Source organism: Anoplopoma fimbria, chromosome 7 (genome assembly GCF_027596085.1).
Source record: "Anoplopoma fimbria isolate UVic2021 breed Golden Eagle Sablefish chromosome 7, Afim_UVic_2022, whole genome shotgun sequence".
Taxonomy (NCBI): Eukaryota; Metazoa; Chordata; class Actinopteri; order Perciformes; family Anoplopomatidae; genus Anoplopoma; species Anoplopoma fimbria.
In genome coordinates, this window is record NC_072455.1 from 13,979,037 (window position 1) to 13,996,860 (window position 17,824).

The 17,824-nt window shown below is 42.6% G+C and overlaps 1 protein-coding gene across 1 annotated transcript; it reads right to left on the minus strand.

The window, feature by feature from the left end:
* Positions 1-523: 523 nt before the first annotated feature.
* On the minus strand, positions 524-17,583 carry tmem102 (transmembrane protein 102). The gene is given in 7 exon segments (XM_054601705.1): positions 524-1,305; positions 1,308-1,748; positions 1,937-2,149; positions 2,260-2,453; positions 3,463-3,804; positions 15,573-15,784; positions 17,220-17,583. Coding segments are annotated over 6 exon segments (1,548 nt in total). The 5' UTR covers positions 15,775-15,784; positions 17,220-17,583; the 3' UTR covers positions 524-1,149.
* Positions 17,584-17,824: the final 241 nt, after the last annotated feature.

Here is a 17,824-nt window from a genome sequence, read left to right on the forward strand (position 1 = left end):
GAGCAATATAAACAAAACAGTATTTTCAAGACTTATTTCTACCGTTCACTCCTTTTCATAACTGTTTGCCAACCCTCTTTTGTGGGGCTGTTTAAACTCTAAAGGAGGTCAAATAAAATGGGATGGTGCAACAAAGCTAATAAGCTAATAGCTTCCTCTATTTGTTGACTCTACAGTCCCTCAAACGTCATCCACAGATAGTGCTGATTCCATTGAGAGTATTTGATTTTGAAATGTTGGTGAAATGTTGGTGTGACCAGGCCTTCAGAAGGAGAAAAGTTAACATTAACATTCAGACCACGGCTCAGTAGATTCATCACGCTGTTATGCAAGACCTAGGTTTCTCTTTCTCAAAACCACTCAAACGCAGCTCTTTGGTACATTCCATTACACGATGAAATGTAAGCGCCATTGAAATATATTTTAAGACCTAAAAATGAATCATATACATTTAAAAAAGATAAGTATTATGAATACCTGAGAAAGATTTGTTTCAAATGAATAAAAAATGCCATAAATCAAGGCAAGGGGGTAAAAACAAAAAGAGGGCTACAATGTAGTTGACAGAGGAAAGAGACTCTTTGTTCAAAGACTCGGCAGTTCTCCTCACAACATTACATTCAGTTACATCAGCCACACCTTGTTTCTCCTCTCTAATTCAGCCACTCTGCTCTAAGATAAGGAGAAAAATGCAGCAATCAAGGAGCTTTTCTCTCTTTGTCTTTAGAAAGGTAGGTAAAATGTTATAACCCTTAGTCTTCTACACACACACACACACACACACACACACGCACACACACACGTACACACACACATACACACGTACACACTCTGTGCTGAGCTCCATTGGACTTATATCACACGACTTAAGTCGGCCCTTGTCTTCTTAACACCAGCTGATAAGTCTCATTAAGGCCAGCTCGTTAGGAGAGGGCCGTCTCCGTGGCAACAGCTCGGTGACATCATGTGTATTGTGCGACGTCTGCGTGATTTCTCAGTAGTAGGACATGTGTGTTTTTGGTTTAAAGAGTCAGTCGAGCAGCAAGGCTTCGTTGCATTTTTCAGTCTAACAATGGTGAACAGGAGGAGTGTGTTCACGTCCAGTCCCCGTCACCTCCGGTGTGCCGTCTTCTCCGCAGCACGTCTGCATCAGTAGAACTTGTCATCGATGCGGAAGTGTGGCCTGGTGACATCATCAGGGTTGAGGAAGACGGATATGGATTTCCCAGGGTTCTCAGTTACCAGCTGCTGCAGTCGCTGCGCCAGCTTGTCCTCCGAGGGGGAGATGATGCCGCTGGCCGGGTTGTGCCCGGGGAGCCGTGGCCGTTGGTGCTCGCCGTGAGCTCCTTCTTCAGCTGGCCCGCCTGCTGGGCTTGGTCCAGAGCCGCCCGCAGGTGCTCGCTGGGATCAGAGCGCACGTGGGCAAGTTTCCTGGCGACAAGCAGCGCCTGGCTGTCTGTGAGGTGCTCCAACATGTTGCACTGGGGCAGGAAGTAGTTTGGGCAGTTTTTACCCAGGATGCAATGAGCCAGGTCATCCAGGAGACCTAGGAGGAGTCGGCCAGGGGTTTCGGCGTCAGGGCAGGACAGATAGGCGGGGGGAAGTCGATCGCAGGCCCAGAACAGAAGGGTACGCAGGTGGTAGAGGCTGAGGCCTCTACGAGGACGGGCCAGGATACGAGACAACACGGCTCTGGCTGCTTGGAAAGCCTGGGCCATGGGGTAAGGGATGCACTTCTTCAACTGAACCTGGAAATAAAAGAAATAGAGGACCAATGAATTAAGCCGGATCAAGATTAAAGACACAGTGGTAAACTCAACATGAATATTTGAGAGATAGACAAAGGAAGTTTGACGGAAAAGAAGAAGATTTAAACCTGATACAAGGTGGAACCAAACATGACACCAAAATAAAAGTCACATTAACATCCTCTGACCTCGCTGCGTGAGAATGCCAGCCTCCACTCCCTGTCGGGCCGACCGCCCAGCGGGGAGCAGCAGGGCAGCAGATAGAAGCCCGATATGGCTTCCTCCTCTGTGATTTTACCATCCCAGAAGTGGTTGGCGGTCAGCCAGCCTTGGGCCACAGCAGGCCAGCCCCGAAACGACACCACGGGCAGCAGGTCGTACAGCACCCGACTAGAGCCGGCCTGCAGTGACGACGGTGAAACAATGTTTTTTTTTTGTTAGCAAGAAATCTCCAAAGGGAACTTTATTGATTCAGACACAAGCATTCCATCGGTCTTCGTCTCATCTGTACCTGGAGGATGATGGTGGTGAGGGGTCCGTTCCTCTCCAGTCTGTCCGGGGTAGGAATGCCTCTCTGGGGGCTGCGCCTAAGCTCCTCCACAGCCTCGCTCACCACCCCCCAAAACCAGTCAGTCACCAGGGAGGGAGAGAAGTAGCATCCATCCAGAGAATGAGGAGAGTCCAGGGAGGGGATGGAGCCTTTACCTGAGCGAGGGAGAAAGGATGAATGCTGAGTCACTGACCAGCACACCAGATTTCCCAACATTCTCTGGTTCTGGCTCATCAAATACAGTAACTTGGTACTTTCCCCTCTGTTTAATCTGTAAATGTAATACATCAGACAATATTGGACTGTTTGTTGTACAAAACAAGGAAACTGAACTTTGTTGCAGCCCTAAAGAAGACTTTTGAGTACCTGTAGTGTGCAGTTTACTGCCAAGAGGAAAGAAATGTGCCAATGCCGTGCTGCAAAGAACTTAAAAGGCTTTTGACTTTTGTCACTTTTGCCCTCTTTTTAACCTTCCTGTAACCGTCACCTCTTCCTGACTAAATCCCCCCATCCTACCACCAAAAGTACCGTAACAAAAGGTCTTGAGGGAAACGTTATGAAACGACCACATAATGTTGCTAACCCATTTCCAAACTGCTGAAAATGAAAGCGATTCATATCTTTAAATGCCATTACTTTTTTTTATCATCTTGGAGCTCTCGCACATACCGGCGTGTGGTAGATTGATGTCTAGGTATAATCTGGAACCCGCCGTGTGGACTTGACCCGCCGATTGTGAAGCTGCACCCATTAATTTTCTTTAGCATGTATTTCCTGGGGAGGCATTTCTCGTTCCACCAATCTGGAGATTTTTACGAAATCGGGCCTCGGCTGCAGCTCGCCGAGCAAAGTGCCTCACAACATCATGCATCAAATTATCTCAGTGAAACATGAACAAATAAAATCAGCTCCCATTCCCAACACTCTCCGCTGCTACACTACCTTCATAGTTGTGTTTTCCACTCCTCTTTCTCCATCTTTATATTTCTTTTATAGTTGTTTACCCATCTCCCTTTCAATGAAACCTGTTTTCTTTCTTTTCATACTATCCCTGCTGCTTCTCCTTCTGTTATTACCTCATCCTATCAACCAGTTTCTCCTTTGCTGTTCTTACTGTGCTCCCTCTCTCCTCGCAATTGTCATCATCATACTTATTCTACTTACTCATTTCTGCCTCTTCTTCCTCCTCATCTTCCTCGGTGGGAAATCCATTCTCCTCCTGGCAGCAGATGCTCCAGCGGGACATGACGTTGGAGTCGCAGAGGCGCAGGCTGAGCCACGAGTGGCAGGGCGGGGAGTGCCTCATGTCCAGGGTGACGGGCTGGTTGCGGTCATGGAGCTTGAGGGCGGGTACCAGCAGGGTGAAGTCCAGGTCAAAGTCGGCCCCTTTGGCGTAGTCCCCCAGGTCCTCAGGGTTGAGGTCCAACACCCCCTCCCTGGCCCCGCCTGACAGCAGCAGGTACTCGTTGGCCACCGGTAGGCGCTGGTCGACCTTCTGGACTAAGCCTGGATGGGTTAGAGGGGAGATAAAAAAAAAAAGAAATCACACTCAGCACAATTCATATTCAGAGCCACCGGCATGTGTGAAAATGTGTTTCGGCCAGCAGCTGATGCGAGGAGCAATGAGCAGAAGTGTTCTCTCCCGCTCACGGATGCACGCGCACATTAAAATGCATTTAATATTCGGATCAACGGACGACCATGCACACAAACCTTGCAAGAACACGCCGGGACAGAAAACAGCAGGTCCGCAAATGAATGAGCCTGGAAAATATCCGGCTTAGTTTATTTTTGAGAGGCACTGCATTTATTTATGAGTCCGGAGTGCCATGAATATTGACACATGAAGGAGTTTTTAAATGAACAGCCCCCTCGGTGACCACTGGGATAGACACTAATGCTAATTCCAGTGGCTCGGCTAGATTAGCGCTCAGCCGGGCCTTCGTTTGAGCTTCCGTACACTGTGCACTCTCTGTAAACACAATGCAGCTACACAATGATTGTCCGGGGGGGATTTCTCCTGTTAAAGCTCAGCAGGAAGGGAAATCACTTAAAAGGATATTTCCTGTTGATTACAACTAGGGTCATATTTTTGTAGTTTGTTGAGTAAATTGCTGAGATCTGGGAACAGAGTAATATCACCACGCGGAAAGTCTGATGGAGCAAGAAATACAAACAATGATCATTATTATATTGCTAAAAAGCGTTCCTCTTTCTCTTCTCTGAACAGTTTATATGAGAGAAACTCGAGCCCCCAAATCCCTTTATGGCCACTTAGCTGTGTAGTAAACTTCCAAGGCTCTGGGCCCGAGGGAGCCGCAGTACTGGAGTCAAGTCAATAACGTTTGCAAGCTTACAAGGGCAGGCTTGATCCTAGGACCAAACCTGTGCTGGTCTCCATCTTACTGCCAGCTACTAGGGGTCAAAGGTGAAGAATGGACACGCCATTCGCAGGGTAGAGAATGTAAGAGCTTAAGCCTCTCCAGGGCAGTTAAGTGGCTGCAGACAGCTGAAACAGAGGCTTCAGACCAAGCTGGCAGGCAAAGCCTGAGGGCACAAAGCTCCACACCATTCCTCTCATCCAAATACATGGGCACACAACCCTAGCATGTGGTAGGATGGGGAAAAATGTGAGTCAGAAGCCAAATACCAGAGGAAAAAGCCATTGATACTCACAAGTGGCAACAATAGAAACTCAATCTCGGTTCTTCAATTTTGGGAAATTTGAGGTGATTAAGACGGCTGAATTTGCAATTTTACTTCATCCTTATGTGTAGTACTTAATCATAATCGTTTCTTACTTTATAACAAGAAGGAAAAGCAGTTTGACGGAATATAAGGAACAAGTGTTGAAAAATCTTGATACTGGAAAACTAACGAGCGATGTAAGTGGGAGTCAAAGTGAAATGTGCTTACGAGGAGCTTTCTTGTGCTTAGCTTTGACAAGGAGCACAATGAAAGCGCTTCATCTGACGTGACCACTGAGGGAGCAGTCAAAGAGAGGAGGAAAAAAAAAAAAAAAAAGAAGTATGTGACAGCGCATCTTTTGGATTTTCGTATGTCTCAGCAGAATCAGCTCATCTCCCTCTTCAGGCTCCATTCATCTCCTGACTAGAATTCTGCAGTCTTTCCCTTTGCGCTTTATCCAGAGTGCTAACATTCCTCAGGATCCTCAGCCTCTGAATTCTCCCATGGCATCATAACCGAGGTCTCACTTTATGAAAGGCTAACCAATTCTTAGTTAAATCAAAACGAACACGTAGAAAATGAATTTCTTGTGTGCTATAAATCATAAGGAGGTGAGATACATAGCAGGAAATGGTGTCAGGCCTTGAGGTTTAAACTTATTTCAGTTATTCTTTTTTATGTTTATCTTATATATATATATATATATATATATATATATATATATATATATATATATATATATATATATATATATATATATATATATATATATATATATATATACATATATACATATATATACATATATATATATATATATATATACACACACACACACACACACACACACACACACAAGGTTGTTGTTACTTATTAATAAGGAAAGTGTAAGGTGATTAAAGGAACACAGTTAAGTAGGGTGATGACAAATACAAACTGTCTATAGTTGCAAAAAAGAACAACATAATCAACTCATGGTGATTGTTTGTGAATTGGACTTGTGAAAAATATTATGACCAATCAAAAGTATATTAACTCAAGTACTGTACTTTAGTACACATTTAAGGTACTTGTACTTGACTTGAGTCTTTTCTTTTCATTCCACTTTATACTTCACTATAATTCAGAGGGAAATATTGCACTACATTCATTTAATAGCTTTAGATACTAGTTAATATAAATGATGATGTAATATTATCGGTTAAGTTTAGACTTTAATGATCCCAGGAGGAAATCAACAAGCTACTCAGCACTATATAGTCATTATATATAACTTAATTCATTATAAATAAAGGACAATTTTGTAGGATGAGTACCTTTACTTTTTGCATTTTAATATGTGGTACGCAAGTATATTTTGATGTCGGTAGATCTGAGTACTTCTTCCACCACTACCAGTCGATTATCAGCACTTGAAATCAGTTAGGCTGCAGAAAAAAAGAGGGGAGGGGAGAAAGAGAGAAAGACCGGGCCGATCAAAGAGAAGGAGAGAGTGGACAAGAGAGGGACGGATCAGACGCCAGCCAAAGGGCAACAAGTGTGTAACCGAGACTTCTCTGATTTGTCTCGTTTTATCTGCCGATTGATAAAATGGGTCAAATAGGCGAGGAAGAGGAAAAAGAGAATAAAGAGCTTCTTATCTCTCCAGCAGGGGCTTCAGTGAAAGAGAGGGGAAAAAACTGTATCAATTAGCAAGCCTTCCTCAATCTCCAGCATTGGCTCCAGGAAGTTTTGAGGTTGTTCCAAGGAACATAATCTATTTTTTTAATCCAAACTCTCAGAAAACGAGAGCGGTCCCACGCTGCTTTGCTGGTCATCTGCCAGCCAGCACGCACACGCACACATGAACACACTCCAACACATACGCCTGTAGACACACAGTCTGAGAATAGAGCTGGAATGGAGACCGTCTAGGCTGCTTTCACAGCCACGGATTAAACTTAATCCTATAAGAAATGTCTTTGAATGTAGATTTCCATTAGAGGGAAGTTTTACGATAAGAGCTATTTTCAGACTCGACTCTATTCCATGTCTGTGAAAAGAGTATTTGATGGCTATTGGTAACTGCATCAGTCTCAGTGTGTGGACATGGTAAAGCCTAACTACTTACCTACCTACCTGAACGGCATGCTTTCACATACTGCTGTAAACCCTGAAGCTCATTCAGATTTCAAAATAACCTTATTGCATCATAATACCTGCAAAAATGTTTTTTTGCACTTTGACATCCATCAACAGTAAAAACATGAACCAAACTTTCAAGGTTAAAAATGTCACATCCGCTGCAATCAAGGAGCAATCACGCTGTTGCTCAAGTCTTTGAAATGACCTGCTCCGGGAGATGAGGCTGGGGGGAGAAAGAAATTAAATCTATGATTTTAACATCAATAAATCATCACAGCTTTGATCCTGGGGGATAACTATGATTGCCATAAACAAACACCACAGAGATCTGCGGCTGCTGTTAACCTCTGCACTGCATTTCACTTCAGGAGAGTTGGTTTGCTTAAAAGTCATGAAAGTAATGCTGGACTATTACTTATAGGATTAAAAGCAAAAAAGGGAAGAGAGGACCAGCGACAACGCTCTTTTGTCACACTGCCCCCTGAAGCAGAGAGAGCAACGGCATCATGGGAAAGGCGTCTTTTTTTCCCATCACAGCCAGAGCAGCGCGAGAGTAGTCTGCCACACACCTCTAGTTTGATAGACTCCAAAAATAGCAGAGTAAATCTCTCTGGAAAATGGGATTCCTCTAAATAAGCCGACGACTTCTATGTGCGGTTGCTGGAGAAGGCTGCTGAAAGTGAGAGAGAAAGAGCGAGAGAGGGGGTCTGAAACTAGGCTGCACTAACCACAAGAGATATAGGCAAGTTTACTCTAATGCATTCACGCAATTCCATTAAAATAGCCCAGGTATATAGCACGGCAGAGTTAAAAACTGTGATCTGAAAAAAATATGGTGTCTCAGTTAGATAGAAATACATTGTCAGTTACATGAGAAGATCCATACTTATGGGTTTAAGTAAAAAGTAATACACTTGAGCATTGCAATATTAAGGTTTTTGATAATGACCGATTCTCAAAAATAGTTTATATGCAAAGATTTGTGACAGCCAGTGGCTCAGGTTTCACTCAAAGTAATGCTATGATGGATGTTACAGGGATACTGTGATACATGTTAAATCAGTTCCCATTGTTACTATTGCATTTAAAAAGTAAACATTGTTTTCACTCAGATTTGATGCATAAACCTGAGTGAATTAACAAAAAGTGAATTGCAATATATTGCCTTGTAACAGTATTGCAATATATTTAACCGTGAGCTGTGTCATGATACGATTCGTATCACCAGATTCTTTCCAATACACAGCCCTAATTCCACTCTCCTATCTCTACTTCTAAATATGAAGCTACAACCTGTAGTCAGTAGCTTAGCATAAAGACTGGAAACAGGGGGAGACCAGGCGCCTGGCTCTGTCTAAAAGGCAAAAAAGGAAACATGACTGCCAGCACCTTCTGACAATTTCCACGGAGGATGATATGCGCTGAGCTATTCCTCAACCAGGAGTAATGTCTTCCTGGTATCCAGTGGAGACCCAAGCCTTCCTGTTTTCCCTGGCTTTAAGTCATAATGCTAAGCTAGGCTAACCATCTCCTGACTGCTTCATATTTAACAGAAAGAAAAACAAGAGTGTTATCTAATAACTCAGCAAGAAAGCAAATAAGAGTCCTCAAATTATTTGCAATTCCTTTATATCCTTGAGTCAACATTCATTGCAATGATCTAATAAAAAAAAAAACCGAAACTCTTATTATTTTCCCTTTATACAGTAATCCAGCTAAATGTTATGTCTCTGCAAATTCTTGATTCAGGGCACCTTAGTGGAGTAGTTTCTGAATCGAGGAGATGCTGTCAAAATAAGTTAAGTCAAAATGGTATTCACAATCGTTGTTGCACAACCCCTCTGTGTGACCTTTCTGGTTTGTTTTTTTTAGACAAAAAAAAAAAAAGATTGTATTCAGCAGCAGAGCATTCCCTAACAATGTTAAAAAGCAGCCTCAACCCAAAAGGAGCAATTGAATTTGTTTCAAATGACTCCTGACTAATATAGTCTCAACTGGATGTTATCAGTGCTGTTCATCCGTCACTTCTTGCAGCCTCACCTCGCACGCTAATAGCAGGATTAATCCCAGACGAGCCAGATGCTGAAAGGTGAGCCATTCCGCCTGCTCGCTGTTTATGAATTCATATCAAGGCAGGAGATTAGCTCCAAAATAGGCTTCTTAGAGAAGAAGGATGGAGAAGTTCCAATGTAATCTAATGGAGGGGTCTCAAACCACTGAGCCAGGTGTGTGTGTGTGTGTGTGTGTGTGTGTGTGTGTGTGTGTGTTTAATACTACAAACAGGGCTCAGAGGGACGAAAGACATTGCGTGTCTAAACCACCTGCAGGGAGAAAGGATGTAGGAAGCTGTCAGGGTCTCCCAGCTCTTCACTGATACTTTGATGCCAAGTATACTGTGATATCATGTTTCCCTAAATGACAGATAATTATCACAGAAAAAAGAAAAAAGTGTCACTGCAGGTTGTGCACTCACTGCAGGTGATATCAACCACCCACCAGCCCTTAACATATTATTATTTTTGTTTACCTGTATTTTTTTTATGTTTTTATATCTGTTTCATATTGTATTGATAACTCTACTGTAACTCTACTTTTCTTTGTCTTTTTTTTGTTGTAAAAACCTGCAGCGGCAAAAAAGTCATCTGTATATCTATATACTTTTTTGAGGCTGTTCTATTTCTATGTACATGTACATGTTCTCAACTGGAACAATCTTTCACAGAAGCCTGTATGAGTACATTACAAAGGTATACTATAAGTACTAAAGACAGCAGTGTTTTATATAAAGTACATCAATGTGTTGTTGTTGTTGTTGTTGTTGTTGTTGCTGCTTTGAAAGAGGAATTCAAATGATGCATGCCTGATTCATTTTGTTGCAAACCTGCCTTTTTGAAAAAGGATTGTTAGGATTTGATTGCGGAGTTTCATTTTGACATAGAAGTGGGATGATCATTAGCTTGTGTGTAGAAAGAGAGGTGATCAATTAAGTCTCACATTAAATATCAAGCAATTAATTCATTATTAGCCAATATAGACCTTATACGCAATCCTAGCAACATCATTACAATTTCCTTTTTTTATTATGCTGAAGATAAAGGTCAAACGGACTCTTCAGACTCCAAGCCAGGTAAGGATAAGTAATACGTCTCCATAAACTTCACTTAAATTATTTGAAAGGAAGAGGGGAACATCAGTCAGGTTTGTATCCTCCAACATCTCTAGATATAAACAGGAACCTTTTTTTAAGGAATACTCAAAAGTGCCGAGGCGTGTGGACAACATACACATCCCCCCAGCAACTCAGACAGCTCCAGCCTGCACATGAGATACTGTTATCAGTTGACAGCTACAGACCAAAGGATTCCTCCCTCTTCGCCTCAGGAGTGCGATTATGAAAGAGAAAAAAAAAAAAGAAGAAAAATCACAATGTCAGCTTTGGTTATTAAAATGAGCAGCACAGTGGATGTCAAACGGTGCTTACTGAACATGGCGAATTGTGGAAGTCATATTTAATTAGACACCATGAAAAGAAGCTTAGTGGATGTACTGATGTGGCCATGCTCAGTCACAGGACACTCTACTGTGTTTACATGACAGACAGTGGTTGGTTGATCTGTTACAGAGCCTTCTGTAATAAAGGTTGTTTGCTGAGGTAAATTAACATCATCTCAACAGTTTTTGCATTCATTTTCACTGATGTGCCAGCTGTCCAACAATTAAGATGTAATGCCAAAGAAAGGTGAGTCAGTGAGGAACAATTGCCATCATTTATGGCAGACAGGACCCATCTTATCAGTGCTGCTTGGCACTGGTGTGTCTGCGCACAATGAAAACCTAACAGAAACATTTCAGTCATCTACTGTTGCAGTGCCATGGCTCAGGCCTGGCTGCCAGATGAAGACAGGCTTTCGGATCCAAAATGGCATTAGCAGAGAATGAGTGAGCCAAAGCAGCCATGAGGGCCCCAGATCCCGGGCTTAAAAACTACAACTGAACTCTGAGCATCAGAGCGGGGGGCCTGCAATGAGGCAGCAGGTCACAGCAGTGGGGACAGCTTCTGGTAATGGGCTGCAGCTAGCAATATACTGAGCTGCTTTCCAGAAGGGAATAAAGCTGCCACTCTGGTGGTTAAAATGTAACCAAGATAAAAATGTGCATAAATGTTTATGCGGTCTTAGAACGGTTAGAAAGTTTGGGTGGGATCATTAAGTGTCTGATTAAGCACCCAATATTAAAGACTACAGTTCATAAAGAAAACTCCATTGTGACCAATTTGTGTGTATGGCACCGGTAACAAGCTAATATGACTTATAAGTTCATGTTCCTACAGTTGAATGTTTTAGCTCCACTGCACAGAATGATGCATGTGCAGAGAAGGATTGTTTTTTTTAACATTCATCTGCGGAAGGTGGAAGGTTTCTAGGTGCTCGCTGATAATCCCAGTTTCAGGAGTGGGCCGACAAGCAGGATTTGTGACATCACAAATAGTTGGGAAGCCAATCCTGGTCCAATAATCAACTTGCAAAAGTGTGTGTGGAATCCTCAGCCTCTAGTGCACACACATTGTGATGGAGAAGGAGTAGATGTTATTTCATAGATTTCAATAGGAAAGTTACATTTTTTGTGTGTGAAAAGAATAGCAGATACAAATTATTATTAAAAACAGAGTAATTCAAATACAGGGTTGAACATGTCTGGAAGGGATATTTAAATAAGTAAAAGGTTAAGGGAACTGTAATGTGTTTTGGTGAGCTTGCAATTATGACATTTATAATATATAGTTATTATATATAATAGGGTAAGTTTGGAAAATGTATCTCTGTGTTTTGGAACAACTGCAAAGTCTTGTTGAGCAAAACCAAAAAGAGAAATGTTGAGATTCTAGTGGGACTGATGAATGTGCAGGTCCTCATCATCACTCATACACAGACCGGCTTTGTTTTGTTCTTCATTTTTCATCACAGCTCAAGGGGAACTTTTGACTGGTGTCTCTCCTGACTTTGAAAGAGACCAACTCAGGTGCTGATCACCCTTCTCTGTCTAACCGCCTCCACTTATCACTGTTCGAGCCCAAATTTGCATCAAGCTAAGTGGCTAAAGTGTGAAGAATAGTGGGAAACAAAGGGGCTGATGTAAGACGCCCAACAGAAAGGCAAGATGTTGAGGTCACTGTGGGACAAAGTGAAGATCTGGTGCATTTAATTGATCAATTACTAAAGTCTTCAAACTATCAACATACAATAGGTCATCTTTTCTGTCCCATGGATAAAAACGTCAAAATCTGGGACAAGACAGAACAGCGCTCGTGACTTTTTAAACTTGGATTAAAAGTATTCAATTTAATTGGCATCAGGGGGAATTTGAACCAGCAACAGATCTTCTGCTTCACCGGCAGCGTGGATCTATTTCTGCCTTCATCAGACTTTTGTTTTTCAAAAGTTATATACAGTAGCCCCCACCGCGCTTGCCTGAAGGCAAGCAGCAGTGTTTGCTCAAACACAGGGTAAATAAGAGCCTCTTCTTGGATCTGTCAGACTGTGAGGAAATTCACTGGTGAGTGTGAGTATGCAAGTTTAATCCTTTTTCTCTTTCCTTTCCCCTGACAGTGTGCAAAGCACAGTGGGGATCCCGCTGCAGCTCAAACTTTATAAAAACTTGGGGAAAAACAGCCCCAGCCAGCCACTGGTGTTCAGCTTCCATTCAGACACACCTCTGCAGCTACTGTATGACGAGCCTCCTCCAGCAGGCCGGCATGTTACAACAAGGTCGCTCTATCAAAGGGATGATATTTGCTTTTCAGTGCTACCTTTCATCCTCTGCAGGGCCTTGAGCGGCATAGAGCTCCTATTGCAGCTGCCACCGTGTACTTAAAGGGATAGTTTGGATTTTTTTTTAAGCAGGGTTATATAAGGTACTTATCCATAACTACCTATAGTAGAAGGCGTTCGGCAGACCCCAAGTTTGGAGAAACAGACAAATGTACTAACCATGGACCAAAGTAATGTACTGCTGGACGGGGGCAGCAGCAAAACTTATTTTGGGCACCATAGGAAATCAATATCAGACAGACCTTTCCATTATTTATGCTATCAGACTCCACTGACAAAAACATTCATTTTACACCGCAGAACTTGGGAGTTGCTGGTTTACTGCTGCCGCCGTTAGTTTATGTGTGTTACTTTGGTATTTTTTTCAGATTCACTTCAGTCACATAACAACACAAACAAACTAACCGATCGATGCAGGACTAGACCAGTAACCCCCATGTTCTACAGGCTGTCTAGTGTCAAGGTAAAGCCGTGAAAATGTTCTAAATATGGCATACACTTAAAATGATACTGTTTTTTTTTTTTTTTTTTTGTAAGTGGCTAAAATAGTGGTGTCCAAATTCTACCATGCAGATATTCCTGTCTGTTTCTCCAAACTGGGGGCATAATGACAACCTGAGAACCTCCTACGACCGCACACAATCCGAACCATCCCATTAACTTTATATACCTAGAATCCAACACAAACCCTCTGTGTATAAGTGTATAATCTTCTTTTCTTTTTTTGTCTTTTCACAGTCAGAGCTTTCACAGCGGGCGGTGAGGCACCGGGTATGAAAATACCAGCAAACCATTTGTGATTGTTCCAGAGAAAGCAGCCTCAAAACTAAAATAAAAAGTTACCGGGAGACTCAACCAAGAGAGCGTGGGAGCAGACAAAGGGGAAAGCAGAGGGCTTTGCACCAGAATCATGAAAACTGAAATCTGAACAAAGGAAAAGACCAAAAAACAGCTAGTTTAGTTAAAAAATTTCACGGAAAATAAATACAATCCCTGCCTCAGGACTAAAAGCGATTGAACACTCCGCGGGTGAGGCAGCCTTTTTTTAGGAGACTATTCTGAAATGTGCAGGAGCCAACTGTCAACCAGTGTAATACTACTTTTAGGATTCTGGTCAAACAGGTTTTGTTTCCAGTGTACATGGACAGACTCATAGTGATATGAGAGGACAACGATGACAGCAGGGAGGGGGGAGAGTGCCACCTATAGGGCAAACAAACACACGACAATACCAAACAATGTATGTCTCACTTAGCAAACCCATCTCTCAGGTGTTCAGCATGAAAGTCAGCAAGTGTAGATGTCTGACAGAGTAGAGCACACACAATGAAAATATGAATTAAATTCGTACATGTCATTTATAATCAAATTTGCGTTTGAAAAATGCTAAATATGGAAACTTACAAATTCCAAGCCTCTAAGTATCAAAGTAATGCTTGAAAAATACCAAAAAAACATGTAATAATGTGTCTGATAGGGGATTACATTGAAGATTTACATGTACCATTTAACGGCAAACTAAGTCTATAGTGTTGATCCCGTTTGTCACACGTGCTGTCTCACAACCTGAGTCATAAAATGTGTCTGCCAAGGAGAACCGTGTCCCATCCTGTTAAAAGGAGATCCTGCAGCTATGCGCTTTTCCCCTGAATCATATGTCACATTTCTACAGACAGAAAGTGAAAAGAAAAGACCACTAAGATGCTACAGATATCTTCTGATTTGTCCGAACAGTCGATGACCAGACTGTACTTCAAATCCAAACTATCAATTTAAGAATGACATAGAAAGCAGAATGTGAGGACGCCTCCAGAGAAAGCAGGACACATCAACATTAGACCTTCTACTTCCACCTTCCCTATGGCACCAATTTGCATAAAGCACAACAGTTTCACACATTTCATTCTTTACAGTATACCGTAGAGGCCTCCTGAGACACTACATACTAGTGGACACTTACTGAAGTTCCTTCTATCACTGCAACCACATGTGGTATAACAAGTAAAAAAAGCTAGAGGATGGAAATATACAGTACACCATGATATGGATTTAGCTATATTTGTTCAAGTATGAAATTGATTTTACTCATCACGTCATATAAAATGTGCTAAGTGCAAGGTCAGCTTGCTTCATGATGAGGCCTGTTCAGAGGCCAACCTTATCAGCCTGTGGTTGTACTGGGCAGCTTCCAGGTGAGACCGTGTCTAATAGGGTGTGAGCGTGAAGGAGGGCATTCCTAGGAATGATTACTCATTGCTCTCAGTCACACTACCCTGGGTAAATATTATAATAATAATGATGATATGAACATACTTCTATGCGCATTAAGAAAAAGGGTGTTGATTGGGATTCTACAACCAAATGGTTAAACAGCAAAGTAAGAAATAAGGTTGTCCTGATTCTTTAGTAGTGAATGGGCAATTGGAGCAGTGTGTATACTTGACAACTTTGATTATAGGTTCCATTGTCTTTCCTAAGTTAAACTCCCTCTCTTAACATCAAATTCATACCTCCATATCAAAGTAAAGCTTCATCCAACTATTCATATCAGTTCAAGGATTTAATACGAGAAAATATTTGGGATAAACCGCAATACAGAGCATATAATCCAGTGGGATTAGCTCATAGACATACCTAGCATGTTGAAGATAAAGTCCTTGGCAGTGTGAACCTCTAAGGCGGTCTGGTCTCCGAAGTCTCCCTGTTCCAGTACTACCAGCTCAGACACCTGGGCTGACAACTGCTCCAGGGTGGCCCCCGACCGGAAGTCCACCTCTGACAGCTTCTTGGCTGGAGCTGGGGAGCGCGGTGCCACCGCACTCATCAGGGACTCCATCTCTACAACCCTGTGGGGTAAGGGGGAGTAAAGAAAAGATGTTGTTCATTTGTTAGCTTATACCTTCAAGATTTTCAATATCGCAACAGCCATATTTGTATGGCTTACTCAGTCTAAATGGGTACATTTGAGGGATAAATTATGCTGTCACAGTGCCAATAACAACTTTTGGTTTTGAGGGTATTATTTAGCACCCGAGAAGAAAACACAGGCCTATATTTGTCTTGTATTAAGATTGTATCTTACAGTTTACTGTATGTTTCGACTAATTCAGTTCTTGAGCCTTCATGTTTTCATTGCTATATAATGCTTGCCTTGTTTCCAACGACCGCGAGTGAATCATTAGACTCTCAGGGGCAATTCTGGAGGAACAAATGACATCAGGGACCAACTAACATCACATCTTAATAGCAATAAATGTGTTGCTGACGTGGTAGCAATTAAGGCCAGTGTGTCAACCTGATGCTTTTGGTTAGGACTACAGCAGGCACAAAAATGCTCCTTATCATGATTGATAAGAGCATGCATTGTGTTATTTGATGGAAAAAACTATTTGCTAATCATATAACAACACATATTAATGAGCATGATAAATGTACTGTTAAGCATCCAAAAGGAAATTGATAAAGGGGAATGCATAAATAGTGTTTTTAATGTGAAACTTTTGCATTTATGGTATTGTGACTCAAGGCTAAACAACAGCCTGTCTCTGAAGTAAACCTGCAAACCGCACTGGTTGTTGAACAAAATGTGCAGGTGCCCATGAAGTTGGGTCTTAAAGGAATTAGCGTTAAGTTGAATGGCACTCCGTCAGTCATGGTATATTGAGGGGTTATTTGTTTACACGTTTGAATATTTGCATAAAATAGTGTAGCCGAAAAGTAACAAGGCCAAAAAAACAACGTGTCCTGTAATCAATGCTCAGTCTGGCGGGGTGCCGACATGGCCTCTGCCCCTCCAAACTAAGTCAATTAGCCCCCTAGCTGCTAAGCTAATAGCCGAGCTAATTAGCCAGCCTGCCGTCTGACAGTTGACATTAGCTAATTAGGTTATTATCAAAATCAGCCTGGGCAGCGTTGGACAGAAGGATATGACTGCTGTTAAACCATTTGACCTGCAGTGATAAAGTCGGTGTGGTACCTCCGCCCATAGTCTGCTAATTTATGTTATTAGCCAACTAGCTTAACAAATTAGCATGCTAGCTGTCATGACAGGTGGGTGCAGTACAGAGAAGTACAGCGGCACACGTCCGCGCACACACCTAACAAACACACATTCACACTTAAAAAAAAATCTATAGCCACACACACACACACACACACACACACACGTGCACGCACCCACATGCCCCTGAGCTCGGGTCTGGTTAGCTTGCGAGTCTCGGTTCACAGTGCGATCATTAGCTCCGAGGCTAAAGCTGTCAAAACACACACACACACACACACCCTTTACACGGTGACGCGAGGGGGTTTCTTCGCTATCTGCTCCGTTTACTGTTATCGTGATCCCCGTGCTTCAGTCCGCTTTCTTCAGCTGTCATTTCCAACAGGTCCCAGACGCCACCTTCCTCCTGGCAACACCGTCCCAGAAATCATGGTCCTTCTCTGAGGATGCAGGGATTAGTAGTGTGTGTGGCACGCACGCCCCACATTACAAAACTACAAAACGGATTTGAGAGGTCAGGTTATGATTAAAAGTGTTGCCCCGTGTCCTCGCAGAGACGAGGATGCCGTGCTACGGGTTAGGAGTAGCAGGCAGGCAGGCAGGGCGGTTTTTCCACGAGTGCACAGCCAGTGTTTTGATGCAGGAGCATGTGAGCAGGCAGTCCTCTGATAGTCCAGCACAGCGGCGGGGTGCTGCTCGTGGAAATGGGAAATGGGCACTGATTCACTGCCCCCCCACCCCCCTATGTTTTAATAATGCATAGTTTGAAGTATTGAAAATATTACAATTGTTTATAAGTTGTAAAATGAGGTTATGCATTTAGAGTGGGTTAAATTAAGAATTCCAACTTCTAACTTTGAGGATGCACACAGGAGGATGTATTTGG